General features: G+C 42.8%; 2 protein-coding genes across 2 annotated transcripts; one reads left to right on the forward strand and one right to left on the reverse strand.

Moving 5' to 3' along the window:
- Positions 1-4391: 4391 nt before the first annotated feature.
- crym (crystallin, mu) lies at positions 4392-6809 on the forward strand. Its single transcript, XM_053847681.1, has 8 exons — positions 4392-4621; positions 4704-4854; positions 5427-5489; positions 5562-5663; positions 5727-5910; positions 5995-6116; positions 6181-6265; positions 6334-6809. Exons 1-8 carry the CDS (start codon positions 4452-4454, stop codon positions 6408-6410), a joined length of 954 nt encoding a protein of 317 aa, XP_053703656.1. The 5' UTR covers positions 4392-4451; the 3' UTR covers positions 6411-6809.
- LOC128748730 (ras-related C3 botulinum toxin substrate 1) lies at positions 6509-11261 on the reverse strand. Its single transcript, XM_053847693.1, has 6 exons — positions 10956-11261; positions 10034-10105; positions 9798-9915; positions 9047-9109; positions 8214-8373; positions 6509-7699 (listed from the first exon to the last, which is right to left on the reverse strand). Exons 1-6 carry the CDS (start codon positions 10988-10990, stop codon positions 7569-7571), a joined length of 579 nt encoding a protein of 192 aa, XP_053703668.1. The 5' UTR covers positions 10991-11261; the 3' UTR covers positions 6509-7568.
- Between the last annotated feature and the right edge of the window lie 3173 nt (positions 11262-14434).

The raw sequence follows: 14434 nt of genomic DNA on the forward strand, positions 1-14434 counted from the left end.
GACATGAAACCACCTGTCAAAAATAAATCATTTTTTTCTAAAATACTAGTCGCTCAGTTCACTGGAATTTTATTTGAATGGTTGTAAATCTTTTACCTAGATAAGCAAGTACAAAGTATTCATGAGGTGCTGACAAAACCAAATGGTTGGACTAGTGAGGCAATGTCTGGATTAAAGCCCTCAGTCAGGCTGCTGCTGTTGTCTTAATGTACATGAGTGACTCAAATTGACTGTTTAATTCTTGGTGCCATAGCTTTTATCAATTTGCTGTTTTTGTAGCGCAACTGGTAATGCTTTTGAGGAATCATTTCCATCGGAAACCGAGTGAGATTATGCAACGATGGAAGTTGAACTCGAGGAATCGAAGGACTGAAGAGACCGTTTGTGACTACGTGGCAGAGCTGTGGAACTGGCTCAGGATTGTAACTATGGTGAGACGCTGACCGTGATGCTGAGAGACCGCTTGGTGTGTGGGATTAACGACGACAGGATACAGAGGAAGCTGCTGTTGGAGGATGGACTAACATTTAACAGAGCGTTCTGGCCTTGGCGATGGAAGCTCCGGATAGAGACTTGGTGAACCTACGGGTTGTGAAGGACTCACTCCAAGGAAGTGGATCATCACCGGTCAACAAAGTGGAAGAGACGCGGGCAGGAGTGTCCATGGAGTCGAGAAGGTGCTACAGATGTGGTGGAGAGACTCACTTGGCCAAAGATTGCCGCTTTGCTGAGGTCATAACTGTGGAAAAGTGGGTCACTTAAAGACAGTATGTAAAAGTATGACAGCGGTGAGGGAGACAAACAAGAAAAAGGGGGAAAGGTACAAAGCAGTCGAACAAATTTCATGCAGGAGAAGGATGACAGTGAAAATGAAGCGATTTTTACAGTGTATCGAGTGACAGATAAAAGAAGACGCAGCAGTGAGGAACTGGACATTCCAGAGAATTACAGAGTAGAAGGCGGTTTTTGAGGTAGACACCGGCTGCGGTTACACTATTATGGCTCAACAGATCATTGACATGACAAAACAGAACTAACACTAAACTTGTGGACTGCAAGATAAAGTTTTGGAGGTCATGAGGTTCCAGTGGTGGGGGCAAATAAGGTCGAACACAATGATCAGATCAAATGGCTGCCTGTCATTGTTGTGAAAGGTTCAGGAGAAAGTCTTCTGGGCAGAGGCTGGATGAAAGCATTCCAGATAGAGGGGCAGTTTGTCCACAAAACAGATGAGGTGGACAGTTCCCTGCAAGAGGTTCTCTCCCGACATGAGAAGGTATTCAAAGAAGAGTTAGGGTCATTAAGGGGGACCACAGCCAAGATTCATGTGGATGAGAATGCCACACCCTTGTTTTACAAACCCAGGTCGGTTCCATTTGCCATTAAAATAAAAGTGGAAATGGAACTTCAGAGACTAGTAGAGGAAAGAATATTGGAACCTGTGAAGTTCTCTGAATGGGCAGCACCTATTGTGTCTGTGTTGAAACCTGATGGTAGTGTGAGGATTTGTGGAGATTGTAAATTAACAGTGAACAAAGTCTCCACGACCGAACAGTATCCGATTCCAAGAATGGAGGATATGATGTCAAGCCTGGCAGAGGGACAGAAGTGCACAAAACTCTATATAAGCCATGCATATCAGCAAATAGTCCTTGAAGAGGAATCAAGGAAGTTTGTGACTGTCAACACTCACAAAGGTCTTTTTACATATACACGTCTGCCTTTTGGAGTAAGCTCCAGTCCTGCTATCTTCCAACGCACCATGGAGAATGTATTCCAGGGTATGGCCAATGTGGCAGTGTATTTAGACGACATTATATTGACAGGAAGTGATGACAGCTCTCATCTGCAAACACTCAACGAAGTGCTGCAGAGGTTGGAGGGTAAAGGGCTGCGGTTGAAACGGAGCAAGTGTCAGTTGATGGAGAACAAAGTAACATTCTTGGGTCATCAGGTGGACAGGACAGGCCTGCATCCAATGCCAGCGAAGGTCAAAGCAGTCCAGGAGGCTCCGGTACTACGTTTTGTGAGCAAACTTAAAGCTTTTCTAGGTCTGCTAAACTTTTATAACAAATTCTTGCCGAACTTGTCTACTGTGCTGGCTCCATTACACAAGTTACTGAGGAAAGATGAGAAATGAAGATGAACAAGAAGAGGCTTTTAAGCAGGCAAAGAAGTTACTACAAAGCAGTCAAGTGTTTGGTTCATTATGATGAACAAAAAGAACTGGTACTGTCATGTGATGCCTCACCTTATGGGGTGGGGGCAGTCTTGGCACACAGGCTGGAAGGGGGAGCAGAAAAGCCTATTGGTTATGCCGCACGCACACTCACAGCAGCAGAAAAAAACTATGCGCAGTTGGATAAAGAGGGCTTAGCAGTAATTTTTGAGGATCATGGGATGGGCTGTTAACAGCATATGAACATGCCATGATGTACCGACGTGGCCAGGACAATGCAAACGCAGATGCTCTCAGTAGACTTCCACTTGCAGAGAAACCTGGGGATCCAGACTCAGAAGACCAGGTATTGATGGTAGAGCAGGATCAGAGTTCAGTGGTCAACTCGGAAGAGCCCGAGTGTGTGAGTACATACTCAGAGGGTGGCCCAGTAACCTGGATGTTGCTTTCAGGCCATACACTATGAAGCAACAGGAGCTGAGTGTACAAGATGGGTGTGTACTGTGGGGGTGCCGTGTGGTGATTCCGGAAAAAGGACGTGGTCTGATGTTGATGAAGCAGTTACATCAATCGCACCCTGGAATGAGTCGAATGAAGGGTTTGGCTCGTAGCTACATGTGGTGGCCTAATATGGACAGTGATATTGAGAGTCTGATCAAATCGTGTTCCACTTGTCAGGAACACCAGAACGCTTCGGCCTGTGCATCGCTACACCCGTGGGAGTGGCCTGAACAACCGTGGCGACGACTTCATGTTGATCATGCTGGGCCGTTCATGGGAAAGATGTTCTTGGTGGTGATTGATGCACATTCAAAGTGGTTGGAGGTCTACCCTGTTTCGTCAGCATCTGCAGTGGCTACTGTGAACTGCTTGAGGGCCAGTTTCAGCACTCATGGTATCCCAGAAATGATGGTGTCAGATAATGCCCAGTGTTTTGTGAGAGAACACACTGAAGAGTTTTTGGCACGCGAAGGGATCACTCATGTCACATCAGCACTGTATCATGCTTCTTCTAATGGGATGGCAGAGAGAGCGATACAAACGTTCAAACAGTTGATGAAAAAAACATTCGGTGATTCTCTGGAAACCAAACTGAGCAGAGCTTTATTCAGTTATCAGATTACTCCACAGTCAACAACAGGACCGTCTCCTGCAGAAATGTTGATGGGGAGGAAGTTGAGGTGCATGTTGGATCTGATACACCCAAATTTGAAGAAGAAAGTGGAAATGAAACAGGCAAACCAGAAAGTTCAGCATGATCAACATGCTCGGTTCAGACGTTTTCAGACCGGTGACCGGGTGTTCACAAAAAAAAAAAAAAAATGTTGGTTATGGGCCTGTGCACAGGACCAGTCTCCTACACAGTGGCGCTGGGAAATGGGAAAACTGTAACAAGACACGTAGACCAGGTTTTCAGTGGGAAACTGTCCATTTTAACAGTACAGAGAGCCGCGCCCACTGCGGAGGATGGCGAGGGGGAGAATCCACTTGGGGATGGGATCTCACTGGAGACTGAGCTAAGTGAAGGGAACAGTGAAGAAGTCAGTTTAAAACAAAACAAACATACAGACAGTGACCTGGTAGGCTCACCATCACAAGGAAGAGTACGACCAAAAAGGAGCAGGAATCCCCCAGTGTATCTGAAAGACTATGTTCAAAAAGTGCAATAGGAGATAAAGGTTTTGGGCCATGGTGCGTGCTATTTTCTTATTCTTTAGCCTAAAGAGGCATGTTTTTGTTTTGTTTTGGGTTGGTCGTTTAAGTTCCACTCTATTTTATGACTATTTTATTATTTTATTAAGTTTTAGACATACCCAAGTGTTTATGGTGGTTTTGAGGACATGGGTTTTGGGAGTGAAGTTGGAAGACGTGAACAATGTGAGGGGGAAAAGATGTTATGAAGTGTCATGGGATTATTTGGGGTCACAACTTGGGGGCGCTCTTGTTATGTTGCCGGGTCTCCATCCAGTTTGTTGGAAGTTGGAACCGTGAACAAAACCTGCTGTGTTGATACCTCCCGTGAGTTTTCCTTTCAGCTTTCAGCTACCACAGTTTTAAATTTAAATTGTGTATGTTTTATACTGCTTTTGTGATTGCAAGTATTTGATATTATAAATACATTTGAAAAAATCTGAATCGCGTTATCTGTGTTCCATTGATGAGGTCTTGCAATATCCCCGTTCAACGTCACGATTTTGAGTTCAGAGTCGTTAATGGTCAACTCGGAGCTCAGGTTTGACTCAAAGTTGGACTCAAACTTTCAGCTGCAGCCATGGCGGCCCCGCCACCGCTCGTCATCTGGGAGCCCCACGTCTCTCGCCTGCTGCGGTACAAGGATCTGATTCCTCGCCTGGAAGTAGCTTTGGCAAAGTTTTCCTCCCGGGACAGCGCAGAGGTTCTTCAGCCCGTGCGGACAACGGTCCCCCTGCAGAAACACAACGGGTAGAAGTGAACTCGAGTCTGACAGTTGCGAGGACACGTTGACTTGCGGTGCGAGTGTGGACTCAAGTGAGTTCTTCCACAGGTTCCTGGGGCTGATGCCGACCTACATGCAGAATGACGGTGTTCTGTGTACGAAGATGGTGTGTTTCTACCAGAGGGAGGACGGGTCCACTCTACCCTCCACTCAGGCCACTGTGGTGCTGCTGGACCCGGAGAGAGGGGACGTGAGGGCGGTGGGTCCTGGGCTGCCTGACTGCAATACATCTACTGGCCACCTGGGGGAGCTGCGTCAAATTGATTGAATAGATGAAACACGTATTCAACGATGTTGTCAAACACGAGAAAGAGGGCAAACCGTTCACACTCGACACCTCGAAATATTCATGGGAATATTCATGTACATATTAAACAGGAACACAATAAATGAGAGAGACAATGAGGAAATCCACATGAGGAATTGATAGGAGAAATTCAATTAAGTAGAAGTAAAACTGCAAGAGGACATATCAGTTTCTACATTTCTACTCGGTCAGTTTCACCCTTGTACACAGATTTTATGAATGCTAGAGTGACACTTTCTCAAGTTGATTGAAAGATGTCTTGTGCATGTATTAGAATACGACTTAATGCTTGAGCAGAATAAAGAAAACTGAGGTTCGTAGAAGAGCAAGAGGAAAAGATCTATTGTGAAGATATAGAAATAGAATTTGGTGGACCAGAAGATTTTTAAAATACCACGGAAAAGTCATTGTAAGTCTCTTAAAATGTGATACACGTCTGTTGTAAAGATATCTGAAATCGACAGGTGATGGACGGTGAGGTCATCACGAGCATGAGGACGGCTGCCGTGTCCGCCATCTCGGCCAAGGTCACATCTGCATCGTCTGCTTTGCTTTTGCAAAGATAATTTATTTTCCAATTGAATCATGTTTTCCTGCAGCTGCTGATGCGCCCAGATGCAGAAGTACTGGCCATTTTGGGAACAGGCAGGCAGGCCCTCAGTCACTACAATGTCTTTACTGAATTCTTCTCCTTCAAAGAGGTTTGTTATCTTGGACTAAGCGTGTTATGTATGTTTAAACTGCTGTGCTTACTCCTTCTCTAGGTGCGTGTGTGGGGAACCAATAAGGAAAGAATGGCAAAATTTTGTGATGCTGTTACTGGGCCAGTCAAGGCATGCGACACAGTGGAGGAGGCAGTGAGGGGTGCTGATGCGATAGTGACAGTCACTAGACTCACAGAGCCCCTTCTCTTTGGTCGCTGGGTCAAACCAGGAGCTCATGTGGCAGGTGAGGGATCCTGTCTTTTTCAGTCAAGGTGTTTGAGGGGTAAAGTTCACTTGAGGTCTAAAATAACTTAATTTATCCGAGCAGCGATTGGAGCCTGTCGGCCAAACTTCCGTGAACTGGACGACGTGCTGATGAAGCAGGCTGTGGTGTATGTGGACAGCAGGGACGGGGCCCTGTCTGAAGCCGGTGATGTCATCCTCTCTAAGGTTCGACTTATAATGCAAAGTTGACAGGTGTTTGCAAGGATTCTGGATGTTTGGTTCCTTTCAGGCCGAGGTGTATGCAGAGCTCGGGGAAGTCATCAATGGGAAAAAAGCTGCCCACACAGAGAAGACGACGGTGTTCAAATCCCTGGGTAAATGCCGTTCAACACCTGCAAATTCAACTCCCCGATTCGTATTTTTATTTTTCATTCCACGGCAGGAATGGGTGTTCAGGATGCTGTGGCAGCCAAACTGGTGTTTGACCAATGGCAGTCTGAGACAGTCGAAAAGAAGTGACGTGGCACTGCAAAGAAAATGAAGAAATCATACATCAAGGGCTTTTTGTTCTAAATCCAGTTCATCTGCAAAACAACCTGCTTTTGTATGTAATACACATATGTAATACACTTTTGTTTAAGGCTGATTCAGTTAGTAACGTGTAACAATATTGTTAAAACAAAGAATCCAAGACCTTCTGCATGCATTTCCAACATCTTTATATTGGACTTTCCACATTACATCCTGTGTGTATTCACATATTTAGGCACTTTATTTCGGCATGTATTTTAATGGCCTCGTATCGTGAACCTTAATCAGCAATGTTATTTGATAACAAAAGAGCCATCCATTTTTTTCAATGATTTTATTTACTTAAAAAATTAGAATGTGAAAAGAAAAGCACATGGGAGCGAGAAAAGTCAGAGGTGCATTAAAATGTTTCTGATTTAAAAATGGCTGAGCAGGGCTGATTTTTGATCATCGCTCTCCGGTGAAATATAAAAATGCTAAATTGAAAAACGACCGATGGAATCAAAAACTACTGCAGCAGGTACAGGACAATACTGTGTGTAATAGTGTGAAGCAGAAATCATTTCAGGCGAAAGCAGCTACTTGGTGATAATTATCCAACAAATCAATCGGGAAAACGGAAGCCGCCGTGACACACTCAACGGCTCCAATAAACATTCTCGCCAAGCACTCTGCTTCGCCAGCCCATGAAGGTGACTTTACATGCATGAGTTTTTGGTGATATTGGACATTTTTGGCAACACATCAGAGACACACGTAAACAAAATAAAATTGTTTTAAAAGGAAAAATGGGGGGTGGAGTGGGGGAAATCGTACTTTTAAATTTGAGCAAGGCAGCTGGAATCAGTGCAGGACTTTTTCTTCATCATTTTGGGATAAAATTCACGATTAGTCTTTTCAAAAGCTTTTTCGTACTTTGCTAAATATCCTTCTACGCCTGTCGCACACAACAGAGTCGTCAAATTCCTGTTAATATCAAAGGACTGAAAATATTCCCAACAACCAGGGCTGACCGAAAGTTTTCATCAAGTTCTTAAGAGTGGAATCATCTCTACCCGAGGGTCTAGAAAAGCAAGGACACGGATGCGTGTGGGTTTGGAGCCATCTGCCACGATGCAGTGGGTGAGTTGACCTGCCGGGGTTCCATTACAACAATGTGCAGCCCTTCTTCTTCTTTTTGGCAGGTGGGGGGCACAGGACCGCCCGGATGGCTTCATCAAAGACTGTTTTAAGGCCGCGCTGTGTCAGAGCTGAACACTCCAGGTACTTGACTGCACCTGAAGAGAATAATGAATTGAATGTAACATTTCAACAATCCCACGACTCGGCAAGAAATCATTTTTTAACTACAGAGCCGCAAGAATGGTGAGCAAAAATTAATTCAACCGCCATATAAAAGAGGAGTGGAGGCTATCATTCATTAGTTGCAGCTGTAAGTAAATTGTAGCTATTCACATCTGCCAGTATGTAGAGAGAAGCAACTGTTGAGTTCAATCAAATTCAATAATAAACATCATCAGAAACAACACACTTCAGTTACAATGTAGACCAGGCGTCACCAACACCCCGTTGTCCAAGATATTCCTCTCAAACAGTTGTCTCATTGCCAGGTTTTCACAATACTTACCAATGGTGTAGCAGAAATAGATTCACCAAGTCAAACATAATAAGATGGTTATTACATGAAAATTCTTTTAAACGGCCCGTGGACGCCATTAGGTGACCCCTGTCCTCGACAAAGCACCACACCAGCTAACAGCTGCTGACACTGCTGAACAAGAAATGACTTACTTATTTCTTTCGCCATGGCCAGGCCCTGTGGGTAGATGATGGGGGCCAGTTTCTTCTCCTTCAGCTTCTCGATTGTGTCTTTATCATCTCTCAGGTCCAGCTTGGTACCCACCAGAATGATGGGGGTGTTAGGGCAATGATGTCTCACTTCAGGGTACCACTGGGAAAGAAAAAAGAACTTTTGTCTCCATTTGTGCCTCAAATCACCTCTAAAGAGGAGAAAATATACTTCAATAGTTACTGAACACAGAGAAAACACCAACTTAGTCGTACGTAGTGGTGGGAATATTATCAGTTGCTGCCTGTGTCTCAGACATACTTCACTATAGTACCTTACATACAGTATACCTGCACGGTTGGAACGGCTAAAGGTATCACTCGACACATGTAACGTGTAACAAGAAACAAAAGGGGTTCTTGTGTCAGGAAGAATAATGTGACTATAGTGATTGATAAAAACAAAATGCATTACATAAGGTAAACATGTTTGTGTTGCTGCATTTCACAATACTCCGAGGTTTACAGGTACAAGTCACTCTGAAGAGTCATAACCTTAAAGACAGTGAAGAGAGATGAATGTGCTGAGTCAGCAATGCTACTTAATCAGAATGACAAGCTGAGTCCTCAAGATTTCAGTGGTGCATGTTGTAATAATGGCCCTGCACAATGTTGGGATACACTTGTAAGTTCGAGGGCTGCAACTTACGCAGAAGATGGAGGTTTTAAAAAAAAAAAAAAAAAAAAAAAAAAAAAAAAGGAGCATATAATGGGTATGATTTCTACCAGGTCAGATATTTTTGTGAAGTTAACAAAGCACATGAAGTTGATCTCACCTTAGCTCTGACGTTTTCAAAAGAGGCAGGACTCACAAGGGAAAAGCAGATCAGGAACACATCCTAGAGGATACAGTTCAGCCAGTCAGACTGCAGATAATATCTATTGATATCCAACATACAAATTTAACAGAAGGCAACATCTGTGCTTGAATAAGAACTGTAGTCGAGATAGATGCTTGCTCACGTTTGTTATTGAACCTCAATATTCATGCACAATCAGAACCATTAACATTTGCTGCTTTAGAATTCACTCACTGAAGGATTGTGCAACATGAAAAGTTCAAAAGACATAAATCATATTCATTAATGAAAGTGGTTATGTGAAACAGTCTTTAGCAGGTAACTAGGTCAAGATTATCAAGAGAAGACACACCTACATGTGATTCCAGTCACAACACATCAACTTAATCATTCTGCGTTAAGTAAATGCTTCCTTATTTGAGATACTTGTGACAAAAATCACAACACTCCCTTCAAGAACACAAAGATCAGTTTGTAATCTGAAAAGAAGCCTGTCTCAGTCCAGATTCTAGGTTGGTGGTGCAGAAATAATGGCATGTGTTAGTAGCCAATCCATTTAAATATGTGACAAACTTATAACGTACAGGATGGAGGGATGAGGTGGATTTGTACGTTTGTGATGTGACATTTCTTTCTGTGCGGGAAAATTATATTGATAAATTTGAGACAAACCTGACAGGATGTTTAAACAATGTGAACAATGAGCAAAGCAGTTGTAACTACACACCGTTTGTGGGTAAGACAGAGGCCGGAGTCTGTCATAGTCCTCCTGTCCGGCTGTATCCCACAGTCCCAAGTTGACCGGTTTCCCATCCACCATCACATTAGCAGAGTAGTTGTCAAAACTGTAGCCAAAAAACAAAATGTTATTTGCCAAGTATTAAATTTGTGCTCCATTGCAACTGTGGTTGACCATGACATTAATAACAACTGAGAAATGTTTCACAGCCAGTTGGTACTCACACTGTGGGGATGTACTCCCCAGGAAAGGCGTTGGTTGTGTAACTGATGAGGAGGCATGTTTTACCAACAGCCCTGGGAAAACAAGTGCAGACTTCTTTAATATCTTTAGCACACAATGAAGTGCAAATTCCCTTTCGCAAGTAGTTCAAATCAATTAAGAAAAAATGATCATGTGTATGAGACAAGGACATAGAGACAATGATCTTCCACTTTACCATTATTTCTGATAGTGACATTCAAATTCCACAAAAAGTAGTAAGAGTAAAACAAAGCTTTCAGATGACTCAACAGACACGACGACATGATCACTAGCTGCTAAAACTGGAGCCCCTGTGGGGACAGTAGTGGCCGGCACAAACCTAAAGACGACGCAAGTGGGGAAAATAATATCATTGTTGGCAACTGATACCACACTCGCTATAGAACAGTGTCCATCGCGACTTAAAATTATTTATTAAACTCACCACCTCAGTTGTTTTTGGTTTCAATTTGAACCTTATCACTCAACTTAGTGTGCTTTATAAAATCCTTATATCATGACGGTTGTTACTTAATCGCGAGTAAATCCAAATTTAAAGCACAAGCCACCAAACGAATTTAAATTCTGGTTAGTGTGCGACGTGGTAACAGCGTGCAATTGACGGACACCTTAGTCCAGGTAAGATGACGAGCTGCTACCAGCGTCTCGACATACAATGGTAATAGTTATGAACATGTTGATTCCTGTGACCCTCAGTGTCCCAAACAAACCGGGACCGCGACCCATCTGAACTGGAAAGTAGCCACAACAGCAGCTGTCGCTCATGTTAGCCGCTAACCAACTGTTGCTAACTGGGTCAACAAAAACCACCGCGTTAACATTTCAATATTGCCACGTCTCCTCGTCTAGATATTGAAACGACAGATAAAAAGTTAAACGTACCCGTCCCCGACAACCACACACTTTATGGCCTGCATCTGTCAACTTTTCCAAAAGCAGATCGATCTTCGTTAGCGCAGCAGGCTAACAGCGGCTAAATTAAGTACACCGGTCTCGCCGAAATCAAATTAAAGCAATTAAAACTATCAGCAATTGATCTGCAGTCGTGGTGGGTAAGTGTGGCGACGCTTCCTTCTTCTATCCCGGAACGACCTCGTGGTGAGACTCTTAAGTAGTAATAAAAAGGCAGGCAACTCCCAAGGAAAAAAATCGGGAATCAAGATTGTGGAAAAACGCCCCGAGGGTTATATCCGGTCAATCTCTGCCACCTACTGGTGGGAATCTACCATTGCACCATGCGCTCCCAGCACTCCCAGGTGCGTACGCGCATGCATGCGATGTGAACATTTTGGTTTAAACTTTTCTTAACGTTATACTTCGCTTCCACGGAGAACGAAAACACCATTTAAAAATGATATACAATGGCTGATCCTTATCTTCTTTCTTCTTGCCACACGTTACTACACAAATAATGCAATTTTATGCCCTAAGAGCAGTGGCTCATTCCATCTGTCGATGTTCCTCAAATTAATCGTATACAGTGTATACTTTTTTTTTTATTTCGAATTCTCGTTTAGTCTTAATTCCAACGCTAGAGAGCAGTCTTTGTTTAATGTTAGCGCTGTTTGCGTGCTTTCAACTTGAGGGTAGTTGCGTTCATTCAATTGATCTCAACTGCCATGCGTTGACATTGATAAACCGTTATGTGAATTTCTGTTGTTGATCCACATGCAACCAGCCGCGTCACGTGTCCTGTGGTGGCTCTATAGCGCCGAAGCGTGGATGACGGCACAATTTGTCACTGATGATGAAAAGAACGTGGGTCAAAGTAGTCATTGGATGCGCATGAAAATATTATAGTTTCACCTCAGCTAGAGTGAATTACCTGCCATATCTGGTTCCCATTCAGTCAGCACAACTCTCCATGTAATGTGATCTTGAGGGGTTTGTATGAATCATCCAGCAGCTCTAGCTGTATGACATTAAGTCAATCTTTTTGAAGTGTCTGCCTTTGAATAGACTTAAGATAATACAAGATGAATTGAGGTTATCAGATATAGAAAGGACTTAAATGTCTCTGGAACTCTTATGCATGTTTTGGAGATTGTGGGTACTGGCAAGCATCAGGGGGAATCCCAATGAAATGAAATGAAGCAATGAGCAACATGCATTTTGAGTATGAGGTTCACTTAATCATAATATGTTTAGGGATTAAAAGAAGCATTATATGTTTAGTTTAATATTTCCAGAATGTATTTTCAAGTTCCTCATGTTTCAGTTAGATTGAACATACTGGCAGAAAATGTTATGAAGAGATAATATATTTGTATTTATCCATGCAACAAACCTAGCATTTGTGGTTGTATTATATTTGTAACGATTTTCAGAGATGTGTTAAGTAGTCTATGCTTCCAGTTCAGAGATAACGTCACAGAGGATTCCCAGATGAGTGCACTTTTACCAGCACTGTCTCCTGACTCACTTTCTGGACTGCTGTGTGAGAGCAAGTGTGATCTCCGCTTGTTTGGATTAGCACAGATGTGTGTGGGGGGGGTTGGAGGTTACAGGAATTCCATTCAAAACAACGCTCGAATGTTTTGAATGTTATATATATGTGGCCCCAAACATACAATAGAGTCATCGATGGAACCGTGGGAGGAATGTCTGAAGGAACTAACACCTGAAGGCCTCTAACTGGAATCGAACAAGCAACCATCTTGTTCCAGTACTTGCTTTGATTGGATTGGATTAAAAATAAATATACCAGGCAAAGTGGATGTGCCAAATCCATAATGGTGTTGTTAAAATTTTAATGCAGGTGTCAAGAAATTATTTGAAAAAGAGGGTTTGTATTTAATCATACAAGCTGCTGAAATTAAAGGGTGTCGAGTTGAAATGTGCAATTCTAAATATTTTGTATTGTATGTTTTTTGTGATGATATTCACAGTAACAAATTGTAAATAGGCAAATGTTTTTATGAATGCATTTTTTGATGCTGTACCCTAACTTCTTTAGTGACAAAAAAATAAATTCTGATCCTTTTGTTTCGATCCACTATCAAAGTTTATATTAACATATCAATTAGTGTCAAAAGATATGATGAATGTCATATATTTATGAAGAAAAAAAAACATCCACTGTGAATGTGTTAAAATATAATTGCAATTGCAAATTATCATTATTCCTTACACATGTACTATTGTATTATTTATATTTTGTGTCTTGTGCCTTGTTATGGAAGAATTTCTAGCAGTGCTCGTGAGCTTGTGCGTCCACGGCCTCAGAACAAGACCCAGGGTGACTTCAGCCTCACTGGCACACGAGATGTAATGAGACTGACGTTCACTGCTGTTAGCGACGGCAGCAAAACTGCTCTGCAGTCATGGCAAAAACAATGTTGGGACCAGTCCGAGTTTATGGGTCAAAGGTTAATCTGGGCAGTTGAGCCAAACTGTTTCACTTTTGCCTTTTTACTCTCATTTTCCATCTCAAGTCTAGTGACAGCTCTTCTGCACAAAACCAAAACACGAAGTGACTCCAGTGCAAGGAAAACTTTAATGGCGTAATTTCAGGGTGTCTCATCAGTCACATGCACAAACATTGTCGGGGGATGGCCCTCATGCTCGACTGAAAAAGGGGACTCGCAAAAAAATAACAACTGTTGTTGTTTCTGGATTGGTTCGTTGCAGAAATGACCAACTTCAATGTGCTAGTGTAACAAAATATGGTGTACATGTCCATACTTTAGAACTTCCTCTCAAGCCACTTTATAGTGGCATGTGGTCTGAGTTTATCCCTGGGGAACATAAGGTTGCCAGTTTGTGTTGTACATACGTTTAATTTAATGCATTTTCCATGAGCCAGTTTGTAATATCAAACTTAATAACAAGACCATTAAGTGTGTTTTGAACAACCGATGCAAGTCAGAGGAGCTGTTTGACTGGCTCTGCACAGCAAAGAACATCGGAGTGTTCAGGCAACGATTCTCACTGAAAGTCAGATAAATGCCTCAAACTTCCTCAAGAATCTAAGAATGACAGGCTCCAGAGGCGAACAGGGGAAAGGAGTGGTGCTCGAGCTCCACTAGGGGTCTATCAGCGCACGTCCCCAGGACTCAGTGAGGTCCACCCTTTAAACTGGAAACACGGCCTCTTCCTGTTCTGGTCCGGACATGTGCACTTACCTCCGTTCCCATAATGTGACGACCTTCACTTCCATGAAGCTGATTTGACCCACAGGGAGAAAAGTTATAAACAACAAGTAAAAGTGCTTACATCAGTGGGTTCATGAGAGGGAATTTAGCTCACGACACATCTTACCCCGCATTACTGCGTGTTCCTGCTGCAGTTTACTAGGATATAAACTGAAATACCAAGGTTATAAACTTTCTATTTTTGGAGAGAATACATCTGCTTTTTTT

Source organism: Synchiropus splendidus, chromosome 1 (genome assembly GCF_027744825.2).
Source record: "Synchiropus splendidus isolate RoL2022-P1 chromosome 1, RoL_Sspl_1.0, whole genome shotgun sequence".
NCBI lineage: Eukaryota > Metazoa > Chordata > Actinopteri > Syngnathiformes > Callionymidae > Synchiropus > Synchiropus splendidus.